At 50.6% G+C, this 18,425-nt stretch overlaps 6 protein-coding genes across 6 annotated transcripts; 3 read left to right on the forward strand and 3 right to left on the reverse strand.

The window, feature by feature from the left end:
• Positions 1-52: 52 nt before the first annotated feature.
• LTR84_011028 (uncharacterized protein) lies at positions 53-998 on the forward strand (the record flags this gene model as incomplete). Its single annotated transcript, XM_064854561.1, has 2 exons — positions 53-218; positions 268-998. 2 exons carry the CDS (start codon positions 53-55, stop codon positions 996-998), a joined length of 897 nt encoding a protein of 298 aa, XP_064709287.1.
• Positions 999-1,098: 100 nt separating this feature from the next.
• LTR84_011029 (uncharacterized protein) lies at positions 1,099-2,111 on the reverse strand (the record flags this gene model as incomplete). Its single annotated transcript, XM_064854562.1, has 3 exons — positions 1,099-1,533; positions 1,589-1,670; positions 1,720-2,111. 3 exons carry the CDS (start codon positions 2,109-2,111, stop codon positions 1,099-1,101), a joined length of 909 nt encoding a protein of 302 aa, XP_064709288.1.
• Positions 2,112-3,536: 1,425 nt separating this feature from the next.
• On the forward strand, positions 3,537-4,406 carry LTR84_011030 (uncharacterized protein; the record flags this gene model as incomplete). The annotated part of the gene is made up of 1 exon (XM_064854563.1): positions 3,537-4,406. The coding sequence occupies one exon, from the start codon at positions 3,537-3,539 to the stop codon at positions 4,404-4,406; it is 870 nt and encodes a 289-aa protein (XP_064709289.1).
• A 1,073-nt stretch (positions 4,407-5,479) lies between these two features.
• On the reverse strand, positions 5,480-6,345 carry LTR84_011031 (uncharacterized protein; the record flags this gene model as incomplete). Its single annotated transcript, XM_064854564.1, has 2 exons — positions 5,480-6,047; positions 6,107-6,345. The coding sequence occupies 2 exons, from the start codon at positions 6,343-6,345 to the stop codon at positions 5,480-5,482; spliced, it is 807 nt and encodes a 268-aa protein (XP_064709290.1).
• Positions 6,346-8,496: 2,151 nt separating this feature from the next.
• On the forward strand, positions 8,497-14,238 carry LTR84_011032 (uncharacterized protein; the record flags this gene model as incomplete). Its single annotated transcript, XM_064854565.1, has 2 exons — positions 8,497-8,959; positions 9,011-14,238. The coding sequence occupies 2 exons, from the start codon at positions 8,497-8,499 to the stop codon at positions 14,236-14,238; spliced, it is 5,691 nt and encodes a 1,896-aa protein (XP_064709291.1).
• A 1,582-nt stretch (positions 14,239-15,820) lies between these two features.
• On the reverse strand, positions 15,821-16,678 carry LTR84_011033 (uncharacterized protein; the record flags this gene model as incomplete). Its single annotated transcript, XM_064854566.1, has 1 exon — positions 15,821-16,678. One exon carries the CDS (start codon positions 16,676-16,678, stop codon positions 15,821-15,823), a length of 858 nt encoding a protein of 285 aa, XP_064709292.1.
• Positions 16,679-18,425: the final 1,747 nt, after the last annotated feature.

Below are 18,425 nucleotides of genomic sequence, written 5' to 3' on the forward strand. Positions count from 1 at the left end.
TTCACAGCTTCGAGGAACCAATCCATCACCGCATGCAAAGATGTTGCACGCAATGTCCCGACGCGTATCAACACTCTCAAGCTTTAAGAAAAGCATAATTCCGTCCCAGAGATTCTTTGCCACCACCCAACTGCGCTCACAACAGCTACCTGGCGATGATGGTCGAACGACGCATTTCGGATTTGAGACTGTTGCAGAGACACAGAAAGAGGCCAAAGGTAAGGATCAATGACACGATAATATTGAAATGCTTCTCATATCTTTTAGTTGGTGCCGTCTTCTCCTCGGTGGCCTCTTCTTACGACACCATGAACGACCTCATGTCTCTCGGAGTCCATCGGCTTTGGAAAGACTACTTCGTCCGCAGTCTTAACCCCGGTAGCCGAACGAGTGAAACGGGTTGGAACATTCTAGATGTAGCCGGTGGGACTGGCGACATTGCCTTCCGCATGCTTGATCATGCTACAAATGTCAATGGCGACCTGAAAACAAAAGTGACAGTTTCGGACATCAACAATGACATGCTCGCGGAGGGACGGAAAAGAGCTCTTGAGACTCCATATGGAAACACAGACAGATTGGCCTTCATGCAAGGTAATGCCGAGTCGATGCCATCATTAGACTCAAACTCGTTTGATCTCTACACTGTGTCATTCGGAATCCGGAATTTTACCAATAAATCGGCCGCTATCCACGAGGCGTACCGGATTCTCAAACCTGGAGGTGTCTTTGCTGTGCTGGAGTTCAGCCATGTCAACAGTGCTCTGTTCAACGCTGTGTACAAAAGGTGGAGCTTTGGAGCTATCCCATTGATCGGTCAACTGGTAGCAGGCGACCGTGACAGCTATCAATATCTCGTGGAAAGCATCGAACAACATCCTTCCCAAGAAGAGTTCAGAGACATGATTCGAGATGCTGGCTTCATCACTCCTGGGGTCGGCTACGAAAACTTGACTGGAGGGATTGCCAGTATACACCGTGGAGTGAAGCCCTTGTAGTTGGAGCACCTCAATCTGAGCAAATCATACCACTCCACCGAACCGCCTCGACGCAGCACCATTTTGAGGCATTGATCGGATCCTCCAGGCCCACCATATATCAAGCTTCGATTCGGCCGGCATGCAGACCACCAGTCACCAGGATGTCCGTACCCGTTGTGTAAGATGCGGCATCACTCAGGAGGTACACAGCAGTACCTGTCAGATCATTGCGATTACCTATCCGCTTCAACGGCGGTGTGGAATGCATCAGTTCCACCAGGTGTGGATGTTCCTCTCGCAGACTTCTCGACATGTCAGTCTCGATGTAACCGGGTGAAATGGTATTGCTTCTGATGCCATGTGGTGCCAGCTCCACACTGAGTGCCGTACTGAGCATCTTGACCGCCCCTTTTGAGGCATGATAGGCTGACAGTCGATGGCCTGGAATGGCGACATGCGCACATACCGATGCCACTAGAACCAGACTTCCACCAGTCCCTTGTTGTTGCATTTGCTTGGTGGCGAGTTGGGCGGCGAAAAATGTGCCAGTCACCTTGTGTATTATTAGTGTTGGATTCAGGAGTTCCAGCAAGCAAATTCAAACCCACATTTACGTCTTGCACCCTTCTAACTTCTTTCCACGATTGCTCAACAAACGGCTTGTCCAATGCGATGCCTGCTGCAGTCACACTAAACTGTCCATTAGTGGTGAAATGTGCGAAAGGAAGCCTAAACCAACCAGCCATCTAACGAGCCGAGTTCCGATATGGCTTGTTCGAAGCCTTTGGTGAGGCTTTTCTCATCCGTCACGTCAGCACGCAAATACCTGGCTTTGACACCAAAATCGTGCTCCAGTGTTCCAAAGTCTTTAACGGGGCTGTCGAGCACGTCAAGCACCGCAACGTTCCCTCCCATTTCCGCAATGGCCCGCGTGATAGCATACCCGATGCCTCGGCCTCCACCCGTCACAATGAAGTTCTTGTCCTTCAGCTCGAACAACGATCTCACGCTTTTGAGATCTCCATCATGGAGCGTCCTTGTTTTGGCACTACTCGAAAACTTGGCTGTCTGGATGGCTCGTCGTGATTGACTAAGAGCCCTCATGAGACCGAACATCCTCTTTGTGGCCATGGCGTTACACTTTCGGTGTCCAAAAATAGAGCTTGTAGCCCACACACGCTACAGTTTACTGGTTCAAGGCAAACGGTTGGGGCGTACTAGCACAAGTAGATACCTATTCAAATTTCGAGTGGCTCAGTGGACGTATTCGGTTTTGGCAGGTTTGGCAAGCGAGAGGATTATATTTAGGGAAAAGATCAAGCAAGCTTGAACCATCTTGAGGCATTCATTAAACTGACCCCAAATGCTGCTTGAAACTCGGCGGTGGTGTTGGGGAGGTGACCCCGGGAAACATGTCCTACACATTGTCCAGCATAAACTAGCCTATCCACGATGAGGTACGAAGCTCGCCCAGCAAACAACTAGATGCCTGAGTACCTAGAAATGCCACTCGCGAGGTGGTGGTTCATACCCCGCACCAAGCAAAATAGGCCCTATTTGGATGAATTGTTGGTACAGACCCATTATTATTGTTCCCTCCAGAAACTTGGGGGGTAGTCGTAGACCCTTCACAGGCCATAAAGCTCCAATTCTTGGTGCAGAGGATCAGGTTGGGGAGCAGTCATTCAAGCAATTGGTCCTGCGAATGTATGAAGTGTACTCGCAGATCGCCCGCATCCTGCCTAAGTTTTTCAAACTAACTTAGTTAAGCCATGTGGATGGCTTCCATGCTTTTGTGGGTGCTAAATTCCCCGCATGTCCCGGAAGCCAACCCAGTGGGAATGGGAACTTGGGGAGCTGGAAGCTGAACATGCCTGTGCACGGGCGCCATGGAACAACAAGGAATTTGCAGCCCTTGCTTGCCTACAAAGTTTGCCTCGGCTGCCCGTAAAAGCCACAGCCAATTTCCAGGTAAGCCGAGCAACCTCTCAGACTGTTCTCTGCACCCCACGATTTGCACATCGGAAGAGGGGGAGGCAAAGACAGAGGGACAATCAGTCCAGTTTACTTGGCTTTTGTGAGGCTGTGTACGAGGTACGGAAGGGTGAGCGTCAACCCGCGGGTGCCCCCCAACCACGCCATTGACGCACCCTGGGCTATTCTTGGGAAGCCTCGCTAGCCGATGGTGGCCGGCAAAACAGTGACCTCTCTAAAGAAGCAATAGCACACCTTCCATTGCCGGTTCCTTTGGCTTCTAGTCTGGTAGCTCAATGCGCGGCATTTTCTTCTCTTGACAGCGGATTAATCGTGGTAGAGGAGAATCAACTCGACAGATCATAAGTCAGTAAGCTTCGAGCACTTGAGCTCGATAGGTCCACCAACCATCGTGGCCGTGCAAGTTCAACTTGGGAGCTGTAGCGAGACGACAAAAATTCAATCCTGACGTCGTCATCAAAGCATTGCGGGACGACGATTAAGGGAAGCGTTGGATGAGGAACAGAACGTGAAGTCAACAGCATTCTTCTCATCCGTCATTACATTCCACCACCATCAGACATGGGCTGCGGGTCATCAAGCCTAAAAGGCGAAGACGTGGACGTCAATGCGGCGCCGACAATGGCAGCACCCAAGAGGGTCAACACCAACTTCGCCAGCGTCGACTACAGCGCCGACGGGGGCCAAGGCCGACGAATGACAGAATACGCACCACATGAAACCGTCAAGTCGAAGAAGAGCCACGACGGACCCCGATCCATGGCGTCTGGACGCCAGAGCGAGGCCAACGACGGGATCCTCGACACTTCGCTTCCCGTGACCAACAAACCACTCGCAGCGGACCCGCTGACAACAACGGCGGGCACAGTCACGTATCCGCATGAAGGCACCGGGAGCGCCGGGGCCGTGGGCGACGCGACCAACAACGTCGAGTTGAAGCCGTACAAGACCAACGACGGCTGGGACGAGGACACTCTCGGCACGAACACTCAACAACAAGCCACCAACACACCACACATCAACGGCAGCACCGAGACAGACACGGACCCCACATCACTCAACTCCAAGCGGCACTTCGCGCACGAGAACGACCCGGCCAGCATGGGGAACCAAGAGTCGCCGCGGGAGAAAGCGTCGCACAAGCAGCACCTCAACGGCGGCACCAGCCTGACCAGCAGCACGACCGAAGGCGAAGGGGAGGTCAACGAGCGCAAGAAATCGTGGCTCGGCGACAAATACAGCAAGTACCACGCGGCCAAGCACGGCAAGAACGTCGTGCTCTCGGACGAGGACCTGAAGAAGTACACGGGCAAGGACCGCGCGGAACTCAACGAGTGGGCCCAGGGCCGCAACGTCGGCGCCAACATGCCGGCTGGCAGGTACAGAGATGACTACTCCGGCGGCGGTGGCTATACGGGAGCCGGCGGCTAATGTCTTGGTGTTTTTTCTATAGGTACTATAAGCCCGGCAGTCTCGAAGGTGGCGGTGAATGATGGATGTTAGCCTTTCAGACCTCCCCGACGTGGAGGGTATGATTCCTCGAGATGGTTGGATGGATGGACGGACGGACGGACAGACGGAGAGGAAGAGGGAGGAGGCGCTGTGCGGACTCGCTCGCTCGCCCGCGCGCATCGCGGCCGTTGGCATCTTGGTATTTGGAGCGGGATCAATCACTGCAGGAGAACTTACAAAATCGTTAACACCCTGTTGACTGTCGACAGCGTGGCAAGAAAAGACGCGTGCGTCGCCTGCACGGGTGCCGGAATGAGGGAAGACTCCAATGCAGGGATATTGATGATATGTATGTGCATCATGATTGTATTCTACTATGTCTTCTTGCACCCGGATCGTGCCAGAACTACATTTAAATCAGCAGTCTGATTCTACTTCAAGTGTTCATGTTTGGCTCTCTTCCTACCTTAGTTATAGTCGATAAATACGAATAAAAGATAAGGGGAAGCAGATGTGCCAGAAAGTCGAAAGGCTTGAATTCTTTTGCAGACTACCACGCCATTTTCGCGGTTCTAGTTAGACGATGCTACTGCTGGCACGATACTGATAGTGCAAATACTAGCCGCCAACACCGTCTCATGCTCATGTAGACATCCAATTTCGGATGTCCAACGAATGTGGTCATGCCTCTCTGTACACTGGGCAAAACGACCAATCGCTGACTCTCATTTTGTGTCCTACAAGAGCAATTGAGGATTATTAAATCCTGCCTGGCCTGATAACAATAACCAACACTTTTAGCCCGCCAGGCCTGGAGCGCATAGGACTGTGCGCTGGATGCAAGTGGGCATCTCGCCCGAGTCAGCGTGGCGGTACACTGAGTAGTGATACTCTCTCATCTCACCACCAGCTCTCATGGATGGCGTTTCTATTTCTTTGGCTTCCCGGCTTTTGGTACATTTGCGAGTTTCACATCACTCGCAAAGCGCTGACATTAGAATCTAACGCGAGGGAGATATCTCCGATTATGTCTGCCGGCTGAATGTGTAGTATCAGCTGGTCGATGGGTCTTCCTTGGCCTTTCCTTTGTCGTTATCCAGAGCAATCGAGGTCGTACTGGATGCACGACCGTCGTCGCCATATAGATGATTCTGTTCGATATATTCAACAACAGGTGCAGGTATGAGGTATTGCACGCTCATTCCTCTGCGAAGGAACAGCCTTATCTTTGTACTGCTGACGTCATTTTGAATTAATTGCTGGATGACGTGGATGTTGTCACGATATGTTTGAAGACTCGCAAGAGCCTCATCGATGTCGGTCCCGGATCTTTCGATGATAAAAGTACCGTAACGACCTAGGATATGATCAAGATCCTTCTCACTCCACACCCCAGGGGTGGACATGGTTTGAATTAGATCGGCGCCTGCGAGGAGGGCGATTGTTACTGGTTTTCGTTTTCCATCACCAGTATCGATACCCTTCCTAGCAACGTTTATCTCATGATCGAAGTGGTCCAGGACTTTTGCAGTTGGTTGGTACTCCTTTTTCTCAGCCTCCCAAGTATCAACCATCAACCAATTGGAGGCTTTGTCGATAGCCAATTGGCACATGGCCACCCTAAACTTTGTCAGTCAAAAGTCACCGAGGTAGAAATCCGCAATCCGACGATTACTTACCGATGCTCTGCAAGAGCCAATCCTTGCTTCTTGTAGGCGTCCGAGACCGGCGACAGATAGCCACCCACCATCTCGAATTCTGTGTTGTGCTTCACATAGTCGGCAGCCATGACAAACATGCGCAGATGCAGGAAGGTGATTGGAGAGAAAGAGCCGCAGGCAACAAGTAAGAGAGGGGTTTTGGACGGGTCGTCCATCTTCTTCTTGAGGCGGGCATCAGGAAAGTGGTATTCGTCCATGGCGTCAAAGTCGCCCGTAATGGCTTGAAGTACTGTAGAACGACGTTGAATGACAGGGAGATGCTGGGCGTTCCTGGGAACGAGACAAGAGGTTGAGGTGGTTGAGCGGAAGGGCGGAGACAGGGCGGATTTGTCAGATGGAGTTGAGGTGGGAAGGAGAGACAGGCCAGATAGCGGGGCGTGAAGAGATACAAAGGGTGTAGAAAGCTGAAGTTGAACTTGAAGGTGCGCTGGCCGACGGCGCAGGCAGCGGGTGATGGGACAAGAGTTAGAAAAGAACAAAGAGGGAGGTCTCAGCATTTGAAGGCGTCCATGGCCCGACAGAGATGGGTCAATTCTAGAGCGATCGTAGCGACACAAGTGGCACTCGTGTGGTGGTGAGGGTAGTGACTCTGTGACAGGCTGCCGGTTCGGCGATGTGGAGAAGCAGAGAGGAGTGATGCCGTGGGAAAAGACTGAAGGGCGAGAAAATTGAGCTCCGAGTTCCCGGTGCCTTGACTGCCTAAGTATTTATTGGCATGGATCAAGTAGCGCTTCAAGTTGGAGTAGCCTGGAAAAGGCTTTTCTTCTGGCGAAGGGAACAGTCCAAGAGACGGCAGGGCCCGAGGGTTTGAGAAAGTTGAGGCAGGACGGAAGAGGGGAAACACTTTCAAGTTTGACTGTGATGGTGGGGTTGAGTGAGTGAGTCAGTCACGATGGGCGTGGTCATCAATAATCTAAGGCACTTTAGGCCTCACTCCGCAGGCAACTTGAGTTCGAGAAAGGGGGATCCCAGGCGGATGATGTTCGTAGGCTGGACCAGTGTGGGTGTACGAAGTATGTTGGAGAATGATGAAATAGAAGATGAAAATCTAGATTATTGATTAGAGCAGCGACTACGGAGTACACACCTAGGTATTTAGTTGGGTAACCAGTCTAACAGTGATGATGCCATTCAAGGCGGTCTCGGACAAGTCCAGAGGTTCCGTTTTAGCCCCGAGGACATGAATCAATGGCCTCCTAACTTAGGTACCTGAGTACCCGAGTACCTAGGTAGCTATTGTAGGTATCCAGTTGGGTTTAATCAAACTTATTTCAATAGCCTCATCGTATGGTATCACATGGAGTACTTACAGCCTCAGATATATTGAAACAGATTGATTGATCGTCAAGCAAGCACTGTTGTCACCTAGCTTGAGGTATCTAGGTACCTGGGAGAGACCTACGCATGAGCATGTATCTCGTGGAGTTGGCTGGTACTGAGTCACCCATCAGCGCTCTGACGACCACAACGACATGGATTGATATGCAAGCGCCATCTTACATAGAAGAAGGGGCGTGATAGAAGATGTTTACTCATACTCCAACCTGTACCTGTTCCGAACTGCTTGACTTTCTCTGTACCGGTACTCGTACAACGTAAAGTGTTGGCCAGGCTGGCGGCTGAATTACCGAATATCATGCAAACCTGGACCCGACTAGGTTTAGTGGTCCCTCTGGCTTGGCCTCGTCTGCATCAAGTTCAAGTTCAGTAAAGAGGCAGAAACGACATACCTAATCCATCACACTGGCATTTGCATATCGTACTCATATCTCATTCTGAATTTTCTTCATCTTATCAAGACCACCCGCTGCATAAGAAGCCATCAACTCAAGATATGGCTCGGTCGCTCACTTGAAATCCAACGTCTATCTGTAACCGCCCCTTCGATGGCGGGTTAACTATGGCACATCTGCCCGCACCCTCTTCAGAATCGCAGCTTGCAACCATCCAACGCACACCAGGCTCTGGGTCAAGCACAGGCATAGGCACAGGGTCAGGCTCAGTTGCCTACACCCACGCCCACCACAACCACTCGCACCGCAACCGCAACCGCAACCACAACCTCACCGGCAGTCACAACCACGCAACTGCCTCCCAGGCTTCTTCCTCTTCGCCTTCCTCATCGTCACCCAACGCCAGGTACTACTTCCACCTTTTCACTTCACTGTCTCGCAATCCCGTTGTTCCTGTCTGAACCCTTCTCTGTTGTCAAGACTCTTCACCTGCTTTGCCCTTCAAGTTTTGCCTTCATCCATCACACTTTTCTACCACACTTTAAGTACCGCATCATCCATTCAATCTTTTACTCTCTACCCACAGTCTTTGAATGATCTCAAGATCTGTTGCTCATGTCACGCAGAGTCACTCGTTCTTCTGCGAGGCTCGCTGCAGAAGCGGCCCCGTCTGCCGCCCTCCCATCCAACCCCGATATTTCTCCTCCTTCGCGGCCTCCACCTGCCACCTCTAGGAAGCGAAAGGCTCCTGGTCATCGTTCCTCAAGTCCTATCGATCCAACTGAAGAATCAACTCCTTCGTCTGTTCCTACCAGAGGGAAGAGACAGAGAGTTGCAGATCATCCACCAGCCCAAACTCAACCCTTACCACCATCTCGGTCAAGCAGGAGTAAGGCTTCAACTACTGACACGGCAATGTCGAACAATGCGTATGTTCTTCAGTCCATCGAGAATCTAGGAAACACCGCTGAATCTACCAGGTCATCCTCGCGCTTCATGGACGAGCCCTCCCAACAATTGACTTCCAAGTCAAGATCAAGACGTCCCTCCAGTGGAAATAACAAGAAGACCCGACCAGGTAATTCAATACAGGCGTCGTCTCGGCAGACTGATCTGACACATCTCTCAGATATCTCTCCTCCGGCTCAGACGACCACATCCCGTCGATCAAAGAAACGCCTCAGTAAAAAAGATCAGGATGTCCTCATGAAGGATGATGAGGATTCTGAACACAAGATATCAAGACGTGAAAAAGAATCCAGTCCGCCCTCGAATCATTCCACCAGCGATAGCAACGACGGTGACAATCACAGTGACATGGATGAAGACGATGGTCCAGATCCCTTTGCCGCAGCCCTCTTTGGTTTAGGCCGTGGGGGCCCGCCTTCAGGTCTGTCAAGTACGCTTCGAGCTTTGAGTGGAATGATGAGCGGCATGTCTTCAAGACTGAGGGAAATCTTGAGCAATCTTCGACAGGTGGACAACCCGACCATGCAGATGCTGGCCTTGGAGGAACTTTCCAATTTGTTATTGGTTTCCAACGAAGACAATCTCTCCGGCCAGTTCTCACCAGACCCTTACGTCAAAGAATTGGTCGCATTGATGCAACCGAATCCCATCACGGGCGAGGAAAACCCTGAAATGATGCTCCTCGCCTGTCGCTGTATTGCAAATCTTATGGAAGCACTTCGAGGCTCCGTTGCCAATGTGGTCTATGGTGGAGCTGTTCCAGTTCTCTGTCAGAAATTACTTGATATTCAGTATATTGACGTTGCCGAGCAAGCCTTGAGCACCTTATCCAAAGTCTCAATCGACTTCCCTGGCTCCATTGTTCGCGAAGGTGGTTTGACCGCCTGTCTGCAATTCCTTGACTTCTTCGCCACCGGTACACAACGAACTGCCGTCACCACTGCAGCGAATTGCTGTCGTAATATTCCCCACGATTCATTCCCCGTCATCCGGGACGTCATGCCAATTCTTTTGAATGTCTTGGCCAGTCATGATCAGAAGGTCGTTGAGCAAGGCTGTCTATGTGTCACACGAGTAATCGACAGTTTCAAACACGATCCGAACAAATTGGAGCAACTGGTCGATGCGTCGCTTCTTCGAGCAATTATTGGACTGCTACTACCTGGAACCACCAACTTGATTGGTGCAAACATCCATACAGAGTTCCTCCGAGTACTGGCCATTGTTGCTCGGTCTAGCCCTCGCCTTTCTGCCGAACTGCTCAAGATGAATGTTGTTGACACCTTGTACCAGATTCTCACTGGTGTTTCTCCTCCCTCCGAGACCTCAGATGCCGCCTCCAAAATTGACAGTGTCGTAATCATGCAGGCTTTGATCCACCGACCTAGGGAACAAATTTATGAAACTCTCAATGTCATCTGCGAACTATTGCCTCGGCCCAAGATGAATCGTGAGCTTGAAGTTGAGGTTTATGAAGATGTGGACGAAGAGTTTTCAGACACCCCCCAAACTTCTTCAGCTGACAAGCCCTCTCGGACGCAAACAAGACTTCGACTGCTGGAAGGCTGTAAGCAAGAAACACGTCGGTTTGCAATGATCCTGCTCCCAACCCTGACGGATGCCTATTCAAGTACTGTCAATCTCAGTGTTCGTCAAAAGGTTTTGATCGCTCAACTCAAGATTCTTTCCAATCTCGAGACTACGGTCATTGAAGAGGCCCTCCGACCAGTACCTTATGCTTCATTCCTTGCTTCTATCTTGTCTCAGGAGGACCACCCAAGCCTGGTGATGTTTGCTCTGGAAGCGTCGGAACTGCTATTTGAACGCCTCGAAGACATTTATCAATACCAGTTTCATCGAGAGGGCGTCATCGGGGAGATTAAGAAACTCGCCGATCGTCCTCTTGAACATCATAGGAAGAGTGCTTCTGGTCATGAACGCAGTCAAGATTCGGGCGGCCTTGGCCGCTCAGCTGTTGAGCCATCTACATCTGAAACCCTCCCGCTTGGGCATACCAAGCCCCAGGCTAGTAATGCAGATGAGGATGGTGACAATCAGAACGACGAAGCTGACGAGGACGAGGACGATGACGATGACGACGATGACGATCCAGAAGATGATGACGATGATGATCGTGATGAGGATGAGGATGAGATTGCTATGAGACACGATCATGACCTCGACGATTCACAGAGTTCAGGATCCTCCGAAGACGAGGGGACGCCATCTCCGCTCGCAATTGCCGGTATTGCCGACCTTGTCGTGATGCGAGCAAAGAAGTTCCTTGAAAAGCACGACACGAAGAAGGGCAAGGAACTTAAGAGCAAAGCCTCTAGCATTCGTACTGATCTACACAAGTTGGCTACTGATATCGAATCATTCTATTCTACCCCGGACAGTGTTGCAGAAAAGAATTCTTTGTTCACTCGTCTGGCAAGCTATTTTGATGGCGACGCCCTGGAAAGCATAACAAGTTCAGAACTATTGGATTCGGGAATCATCCGCGCACTGGTGAAGGTCTTGTCTAGCGATCTGCAGAATCATTTCCATGATGCACGAGCAGACTTGGTAGTGGCTTTCATGGAAGCGACTAATAAAGCGAATATCAAAACAGCATCAGTCTCCTCAAACCCTACTTCGCTCAGCGTTCTGATATCGAAGCTTCAAGACTTACTTAGTCGAGCTGAACACTTCGAGGTCTTGACTGTCAACAATAACGCTGCAGAAAGTACCAGAAGCAATTCAACTTCGATGCTCTCTCGCCAGATTCGACTCAGACTCTCAGCTGATGGTGATGCTGACATTCCAGCGACCTATCGCGAGATGATAGTTTCGATTCATGCCATAGCCACCTTTAAAGCTTTGGATGACTATCTGCGTCCCCGTTTTACGTCCTCTGACCGCCCAGCATCGGCCCAGAGACGACGGGACATGTTACAGCAGATAGCAAATGCTCGGCTGGCTCATCTTTCAGGTGCCGCTGAATCTGGTCTTTTCTCACCTTTTGGCCATGATACTACTTCACCGGCTACTCCACCTACTGCTTCGCGATCCGAATCACGGTTGTCTGCTCGAAGTAAGCAGCGGTCTCAGGGAAGTCAAGGTACTGCCGATAAAAAGGATGAGGATAAAGTTGAGAAAAAACGAACGACTCGACGCTCTCAGGCATCTTCGTCCAAACCGCCTCAGACGGCTCCAGAGCCCAGTGCTGAAGATGCGGCCAGCACTCTCGAGTGCGCAGATGAGAAAACTCTAGATGACGATCATGCCCCAGAGACTGAGGCTGACGGAACTTTAGAAGCATTCGTCGATGGATTGGAGGAAGACATGTCTGATGAAGAACTGCCAGAACCAGCTGCAGTCAATATGGAAGTTGGCTCCACTGGGAGGGTGACTGCCCGTCAAGACGACGGCACTCGAGTTTTTACACCTCAACCAGGAACACCAGTACCTGGCGGCACTCGGCCCCCCAGCTCAGATCAATCACCTGGACCGTCCCCTTCTGCTGCTTCCACCACTGGTCTGCGATCAACATATGCCTCAGCACTCTCGTCAGTACCTCAAGATTGGCATATCGAATTCAGCGTTGATGGTAAAATCATTCCCAATAACACAACGATCTATCGCGCTGTTCATCACAACCGTGATCAGCCTCAAGACTCTTCGTCGAGGAGTGTTTGGTCGGGTGTGCATACCATCAAGTTTCGCAAAGTTCGAGGCCCGCCTCCAAAGGCATCAACACTCCCAGTCTGGGGTCAGTCAGAGAAGGCAGAGTCAACTGATGGTCTGCCAGCGTCCTTAAATGGACACCCTGTGACATCTTCCATTCTCAGCTTGCTACGCATCCTCCATGAATTGAACGCAAATCTTGACGACGTGCGCGAAAGTCTTGGTCAGCCTAACCTGAATCTCTTCGCAGAACCTCTCGCATCCTTCATCAACACCAAGCTGACAGCCAAGATGAATCGCCAGCTCGAAGAGCCATTGATCGTGGCAAGTAATTGTCTCCCTGACTGGAGTGAAGACCTTGCTAGAACTTTTCCATTCCTGTTTCCTTTCGAAACCAGACATTTGTTCTTACAGTCAACTTCCTTTGGTTATTCAAGATCGATGATTCGTTGGCAAAATAATCAATCGGAGAACGAAGATCGACGAGATCGTCGAAGAGATGATCGGCCGATCATGGGACGCCCACAACGCCAGAAGGTTCGTATCTCACGCCATCGCATCCTGGAATCTGCAATGAAGGTCATGGATATGTACGGCGGCTCACCAAGCGTTCTGGAAGTGGAATATTTTGAAGAAGTCGGCACTGGTTTAGGTCCTACTCTTGAATTCTATTCAAACGTCTCAAAGGAGTTCTCCAAGAAAAAGCTCAAGATGTGGCGTGAGAACGACTCCCTCGAGAATGATCAGTTTGCCTTTGGAAAGAATGGCCTCTTTCCAGCACCGATGAGTGCTGCTGACAGCCGTGGTGAAGCGGGCAAGAAGTCGATGCTGCTCTTCAAAACACTGGGAAAGTTCGTTGCACGCTCAATGCTAGACTCCAGGATCATCGATGTCTCCTTCAGCCCAACATTTTTCAAGGTTGGCGAAACCTCAGCTGTGCCATCCATTGGTCTACTACGAACGATCGATCATGATCTGGCCAACTCATTATCCCAGTTACAGCAATTTGTCAATGCCAAAACCAAAATCGAAGCAGACCACACCATTACAGATTCTGCAAAAGCCGAGGCGATCGCGGGCTTAACCATCCGCGATGCTCGAATTGAAGATCTTGGACTCGACTTCACTTTGCCAGGGTATCCTGGGATCGAGTTGGTAGAGAACGGGCAGGACGTAGCATTGACCATGGAAAATGTTCAGGATTATGTCGACAAAGTTTTGGACCTCAGTCTTGGGAGTGGTGTCCGTCGACAGGTTGAAGCTTTCCAAAACGGCTTCTCGCAAGTTTTCGCCTATTCTACACTGAAAGCTTTTACACCAGACGAGTTAGTGATGTTGTTTGGAAGGGTTGAAGAGGACTGGTCGATTGAAACACTGATGGACTCAGTCAAAGCCGATCACGGTTTCAATATGGACAGCAAAAGTGTGAAGAATCTCCTTCAAACGATGTCAGAACTCACTCCTGTTCAACGTCGAGACTTCTTGCAATTCGTCACAGGCAGTCCCAAATTGCCTATTGGTGGATTCAAGAGCCTTACGCCAATGTTTACAGTGGTTTGCAAGCCAAGCGAGCCTCCGTACGCTTCCGATGATTACTTACCGAGTGTCATGACTTGTGTCAATTACTTGAAACTCCCAGATTACTCGACGCAAACCAAGTTGAAGGAGCGGTTATTTGTTGCCATTCGCGAGGGACAGGGTGCATTCCACTTGTCTTGAATCCAGGGAAATTTTCATGCTCAAGCATCGTCAGCTACGGGATATGGGGTGCACAGCCGAGTCACTGAAACTGTTGCATTCGTCTACGGCCCGGGCGAGTCGAAACGAAGTCTTGACTCAGAACTTCTCAGGAGTTGCTCATGACATGATTCGGAGCAGCCATTTTACTTGACACTAGTTACGAAGGGGAAAATGCTCGTTAGGAAACATAGAATGGAGTTGTGCCGCTAACTATGGGGTGGCAGAAGGGGTGTGTTGTGCATGGATTAGTGTGGCAAAGCAGGAATAATGTGAAAACGAATTTTGTCAGAGTCAGACAGCAGGTACTTACCTAATATGCATTGTTCTTCCTGGCAACATCAGTCTCTCGATGACTGCTATTTTCATCAATCATTACCATTCTTTCAGCGCCAGCAAAGCAGACACGAATAGACAGACGAATATGGACGGACAGAGCGAATAGAAACTCCTCGCATTGCAGTTTCCATGAACCATACACAGATGCTAGATGCGGGCAAGGTGCATAACCGACGGGAAACGATTCTCTGTGATCATGATCAGCTATGAATTCTCGTCATGCAACTGTATTCGTAGCTAGCGATTAAGGATAGGATCCTTCAAGTAATTGCAAAGGACATCCATTCACTAACTACTCGTAGTTAATTACCACTCCGATTCAATCCGTATCTACTTTTACTTCTAGTTGGGGTGGGTATTCGGCCCTCGGACCCAGCTTCCGTGGTCCTCGCAACCTGTCAGGACCGTCACGGTGGGCTTGTGGTATTCGTTCTCGGGAGTTGAGTTCGTTCAGTCTCTGGTCAGCCGGCATTTTGCACCTACTCGGACTCTCTCCGTATGTGCGAGGTCGCGAGTAGCCTTGTTATTAGCCCTTGCGATTAGGTACCTCAGGTACTCGTAAGGTAAGGTATTCGGGCATTAATGTGCTGCCCGCCTCTCCGGAAGTTCTTTTGCGGGCGCAGTGTAGATACAACTGTTAGTAGCTACATAGATCGAACTATCCTGATTTCTGTATGTGAATGTCAATGCCGAGTACGAGTCGGTGAGTCGGTGAGACGGTAATTAGATAAGTAGCGGTCAGGGAAAAGGGGAAAGGAATTTCAAGGCAAGTTGACGGGACCTGAGCCTTGTAAAATTAATTCATTCGCTGGTACCTAAGGAACGGGACGAGGGGCTTTCATGCCATGGTCATTGTTGGTATGTATTGTGGATACCGAGCTTGGAGGAATCTGTCTACCTCGGACAGAGGATTCGAAGACCGAGTGTATCATTATTGTAGTCTTTTAGTAAGTCTGTTAACTAGTGAAGCGGCAGGTCAAAGCGTGAGGCCGGCGGTCTCAGGACGAATGTAATGAAATACAAAGCTAGATCATGAGAGATGGGCAAAATTCATCTCTCCTCTTGTATTGAGGCATACTCTGCCTCTCCTATACTATAGTACTCGTATATCACGAGAAGGTGGATAAAGTCCCGCCAGGCTAGTGGCTTCGTCTATGCATCTTGCCTGCTAGGGTTTCATGTCGTGGGTATTCATCAAGTTACCAAGGAGATCTCTAATAGTCCGCTATTTTCCATACGAGGTTTGGCGTGTATGGCTTGGAGCAGGAGCCTGAATGGTGGGGATGTTCCGCTGCTGCTGGCCCGAAATCCTGGATTCACCAGAGGTAAGCGAGTTTGATCGTGAGCCGGCTCTGGATGAAGATGGAGACGACCGTTGGCGCTTCGAGTTAGACCTTGCGCTCTTTTCGGATGCAGTATCGTACTGGGCCAATTTCTCCTTTTGCAATTGTTTGACAAGACGTTGTCGCCTCATGTCTCGGAGGGAGAGGAGTAGAAGCATGAAGTGCAGGACCCAGAGAAGAGTGCCACAGATGATGGCTCCGATCTGGAGGCTCCCAACAGTGTATAGGACTGGCTCACATTCACGTGCAAAGACGTTGAGCATGTTACATACCAGAATCCCAGACTGTGTGCGAACGGCAGGTTTCCAGAAGCGGAATAGCGATCCATAGCCTGCAATGAACAAGGCAGGGATCATGATGACGAGGATGAGCACTGTCACAGTGGTGTGCAGGATGAGGGACCGCTGGGACAGTGCCGGCAAAGCTGGTGTCTGGCGTCGGCGTTGTTGCACTTGATCATAGATCAGGACGCCGGCGTGGTAGAGGAGTGCGAACGTCAAAGGTCCTAGGGCGAAACCATCGGTCCAGTCTCCCTTGTTGGGTCCAGAGTTGTGGAAGAAATTGGCGTTCCATCGTGGAATGGCGGCTGCGAAGAGTGATATCGCCACCAAGCTAGTCAACAGGCTGCCGACATGTAACGAGATGGTGAAGGTTCGGCGCCAGCGGTGGTGAGAAGTGATATTTGGTGGTGTGAGGTCGGTGGGGTATCTTGATGATAAAATGAGGGTCTTGGTGAGCATGGTGAATGAAAGTGGTCCTCTTAATGCCTGTAATGTTTGAACCGAAAGTCACCGAAGCGCGTACTTAGATTGAACTCTGATCCGAGCTGGAGAACGGGGAGATTGCGGACGAGAAGTTGCGAGAAAGGAAATCGATCTTGCCAGCAAGATCACAGCGCTTGAATTAAAAAGATGTATTAAGTGAAAAGGATGAAGGCCAGCGATGCACAGCAACGTGGATGAGAAGGGATGAAAAGGATGAACACAAACAAACAGAGGAATTTGAACAGACCTTGGGGAGCCATGCTCCGTGTTCTTGACTTGAGTTGACTGGACTCGTACCCCAGGGCGGGAAACGACCTTCCCGAGGGTGTCTCTGTAACATTTTGTGAAGGAGAAGAAGCTCGGGTGTGAGGATTCTCGAACCAGCAGCGTGGAAGGGAAACGGCTGGCGCAAGGATGAAACAGTTCTTGTATGAAACCAGCGTCGACCGAGTCGGTCTCAGGCGTCAGCGTATGGAGTGACCACCCAACATGGCCATTGGCCCTGGGTTGTAGTGCGGGCCTACGAGTTTTGGAGCCACCCCCCGGAACCTTCAGCACTTCCGGCAGTCCATCTGCCGGGTATTGGCGAGTCTGCCGGTTCTAGGCTTTCCAGGGCTTACCAGGGCTGACCAGGGCTGACCAGGGCAAGCCGTCCGGTGCTTCTCCCGGCTTCCCGCTACCTATCCGTGCCTAACAGAGACCACTAGATACCGTTGGAACTCCGCTTAAGGAAGGGCTTCCTTGTTCTTCGGCGGGGAACAGTCTCACATAGTCCAATTGGAGGGCAGGCCTGGAAACAGTGCTTGCAAGTTGCATGTTTGCACAGTAGTCGGCATGTAGGTATTTAGCTCAGTAAAGCGAGTGCAGGGCTGCTCGCAGGGCGACAGGTGACTTTGTAAGGCATCTTCATCATTGTCTTGCGCTGTCGAGTCAGAGGAGAAAATAGCAGTGGAATACCTCATCGCCAGTAAATACCATAACCCAGTATCATCAACTTTCCTGACCTCCTGACCTCTTGACCACATTCTTGCGACATGGCGGACATGAGTACGGCACCAATAAGGCTACGAGACAGGCCCGAAGACTTACGGATCCGGTTGGGCTTGAGCAACCAACGATGGGAAAATTTCAAAGTCTTTGCCAGGAGTGCCCACAATGAGTATATGCAAACTCATCCACATTCGCGATGGGCTGATCACAAGGTCACTTGGACAGCCTTACCTGAAGAAGAGATGAACGATGTGATTGCGACCATGTTCCGTCTGGTCCGCAATGCGAACCTATTTCCGGCCACCTATTCACAGCAAAGAATGAGAGAAGGAATCACGGCAAGGCTGTACGCAGTCAGACGTACCTGGGTGCAGGGTCAACATTAGGGCCAGTGCCTGCTCGATGATGGTCAACGGGCAATGAGGAGAAGAAAATGATGACACGGCTGCCTGCGCGAACGAGGTTGAAGAAGAAAAAGGAGATCAGATTGCAGATAATATACAAAATGTGGCCACTGCAGGATGACTGATTTGCAACGGGCAGACACAAGCAGGCGTGAGCTCAGTCCTACCGGTGGTCTCGAGTCGGATATGGCTTCACAAGTTCCAGGCAGGAACCGTACAGAAGTTGACATGGGATTGTGGAGACCAGAAAACGCACAGTCACTACCTATCGAGAATGGCAATCGTGGCATGCTATAAGAAAGCACCGAGTGTGGTGGTAAGCATACAGA

Source organism: Exophiala bonariae, assembly GCF_035927105.1.
Source record: "Exophiala bonariae strain CCFEE 5792 chromosome Unknown scaffold_5, whole genome shotgun sequence".
Classification (NCBI taxonomy): Eukaryota; Fungi; Ascomycota; class Eurotiomycetes; order Chaetothyriales; family Herpotrichiellaceae; genus Exophiala; species Exophiala bonariae.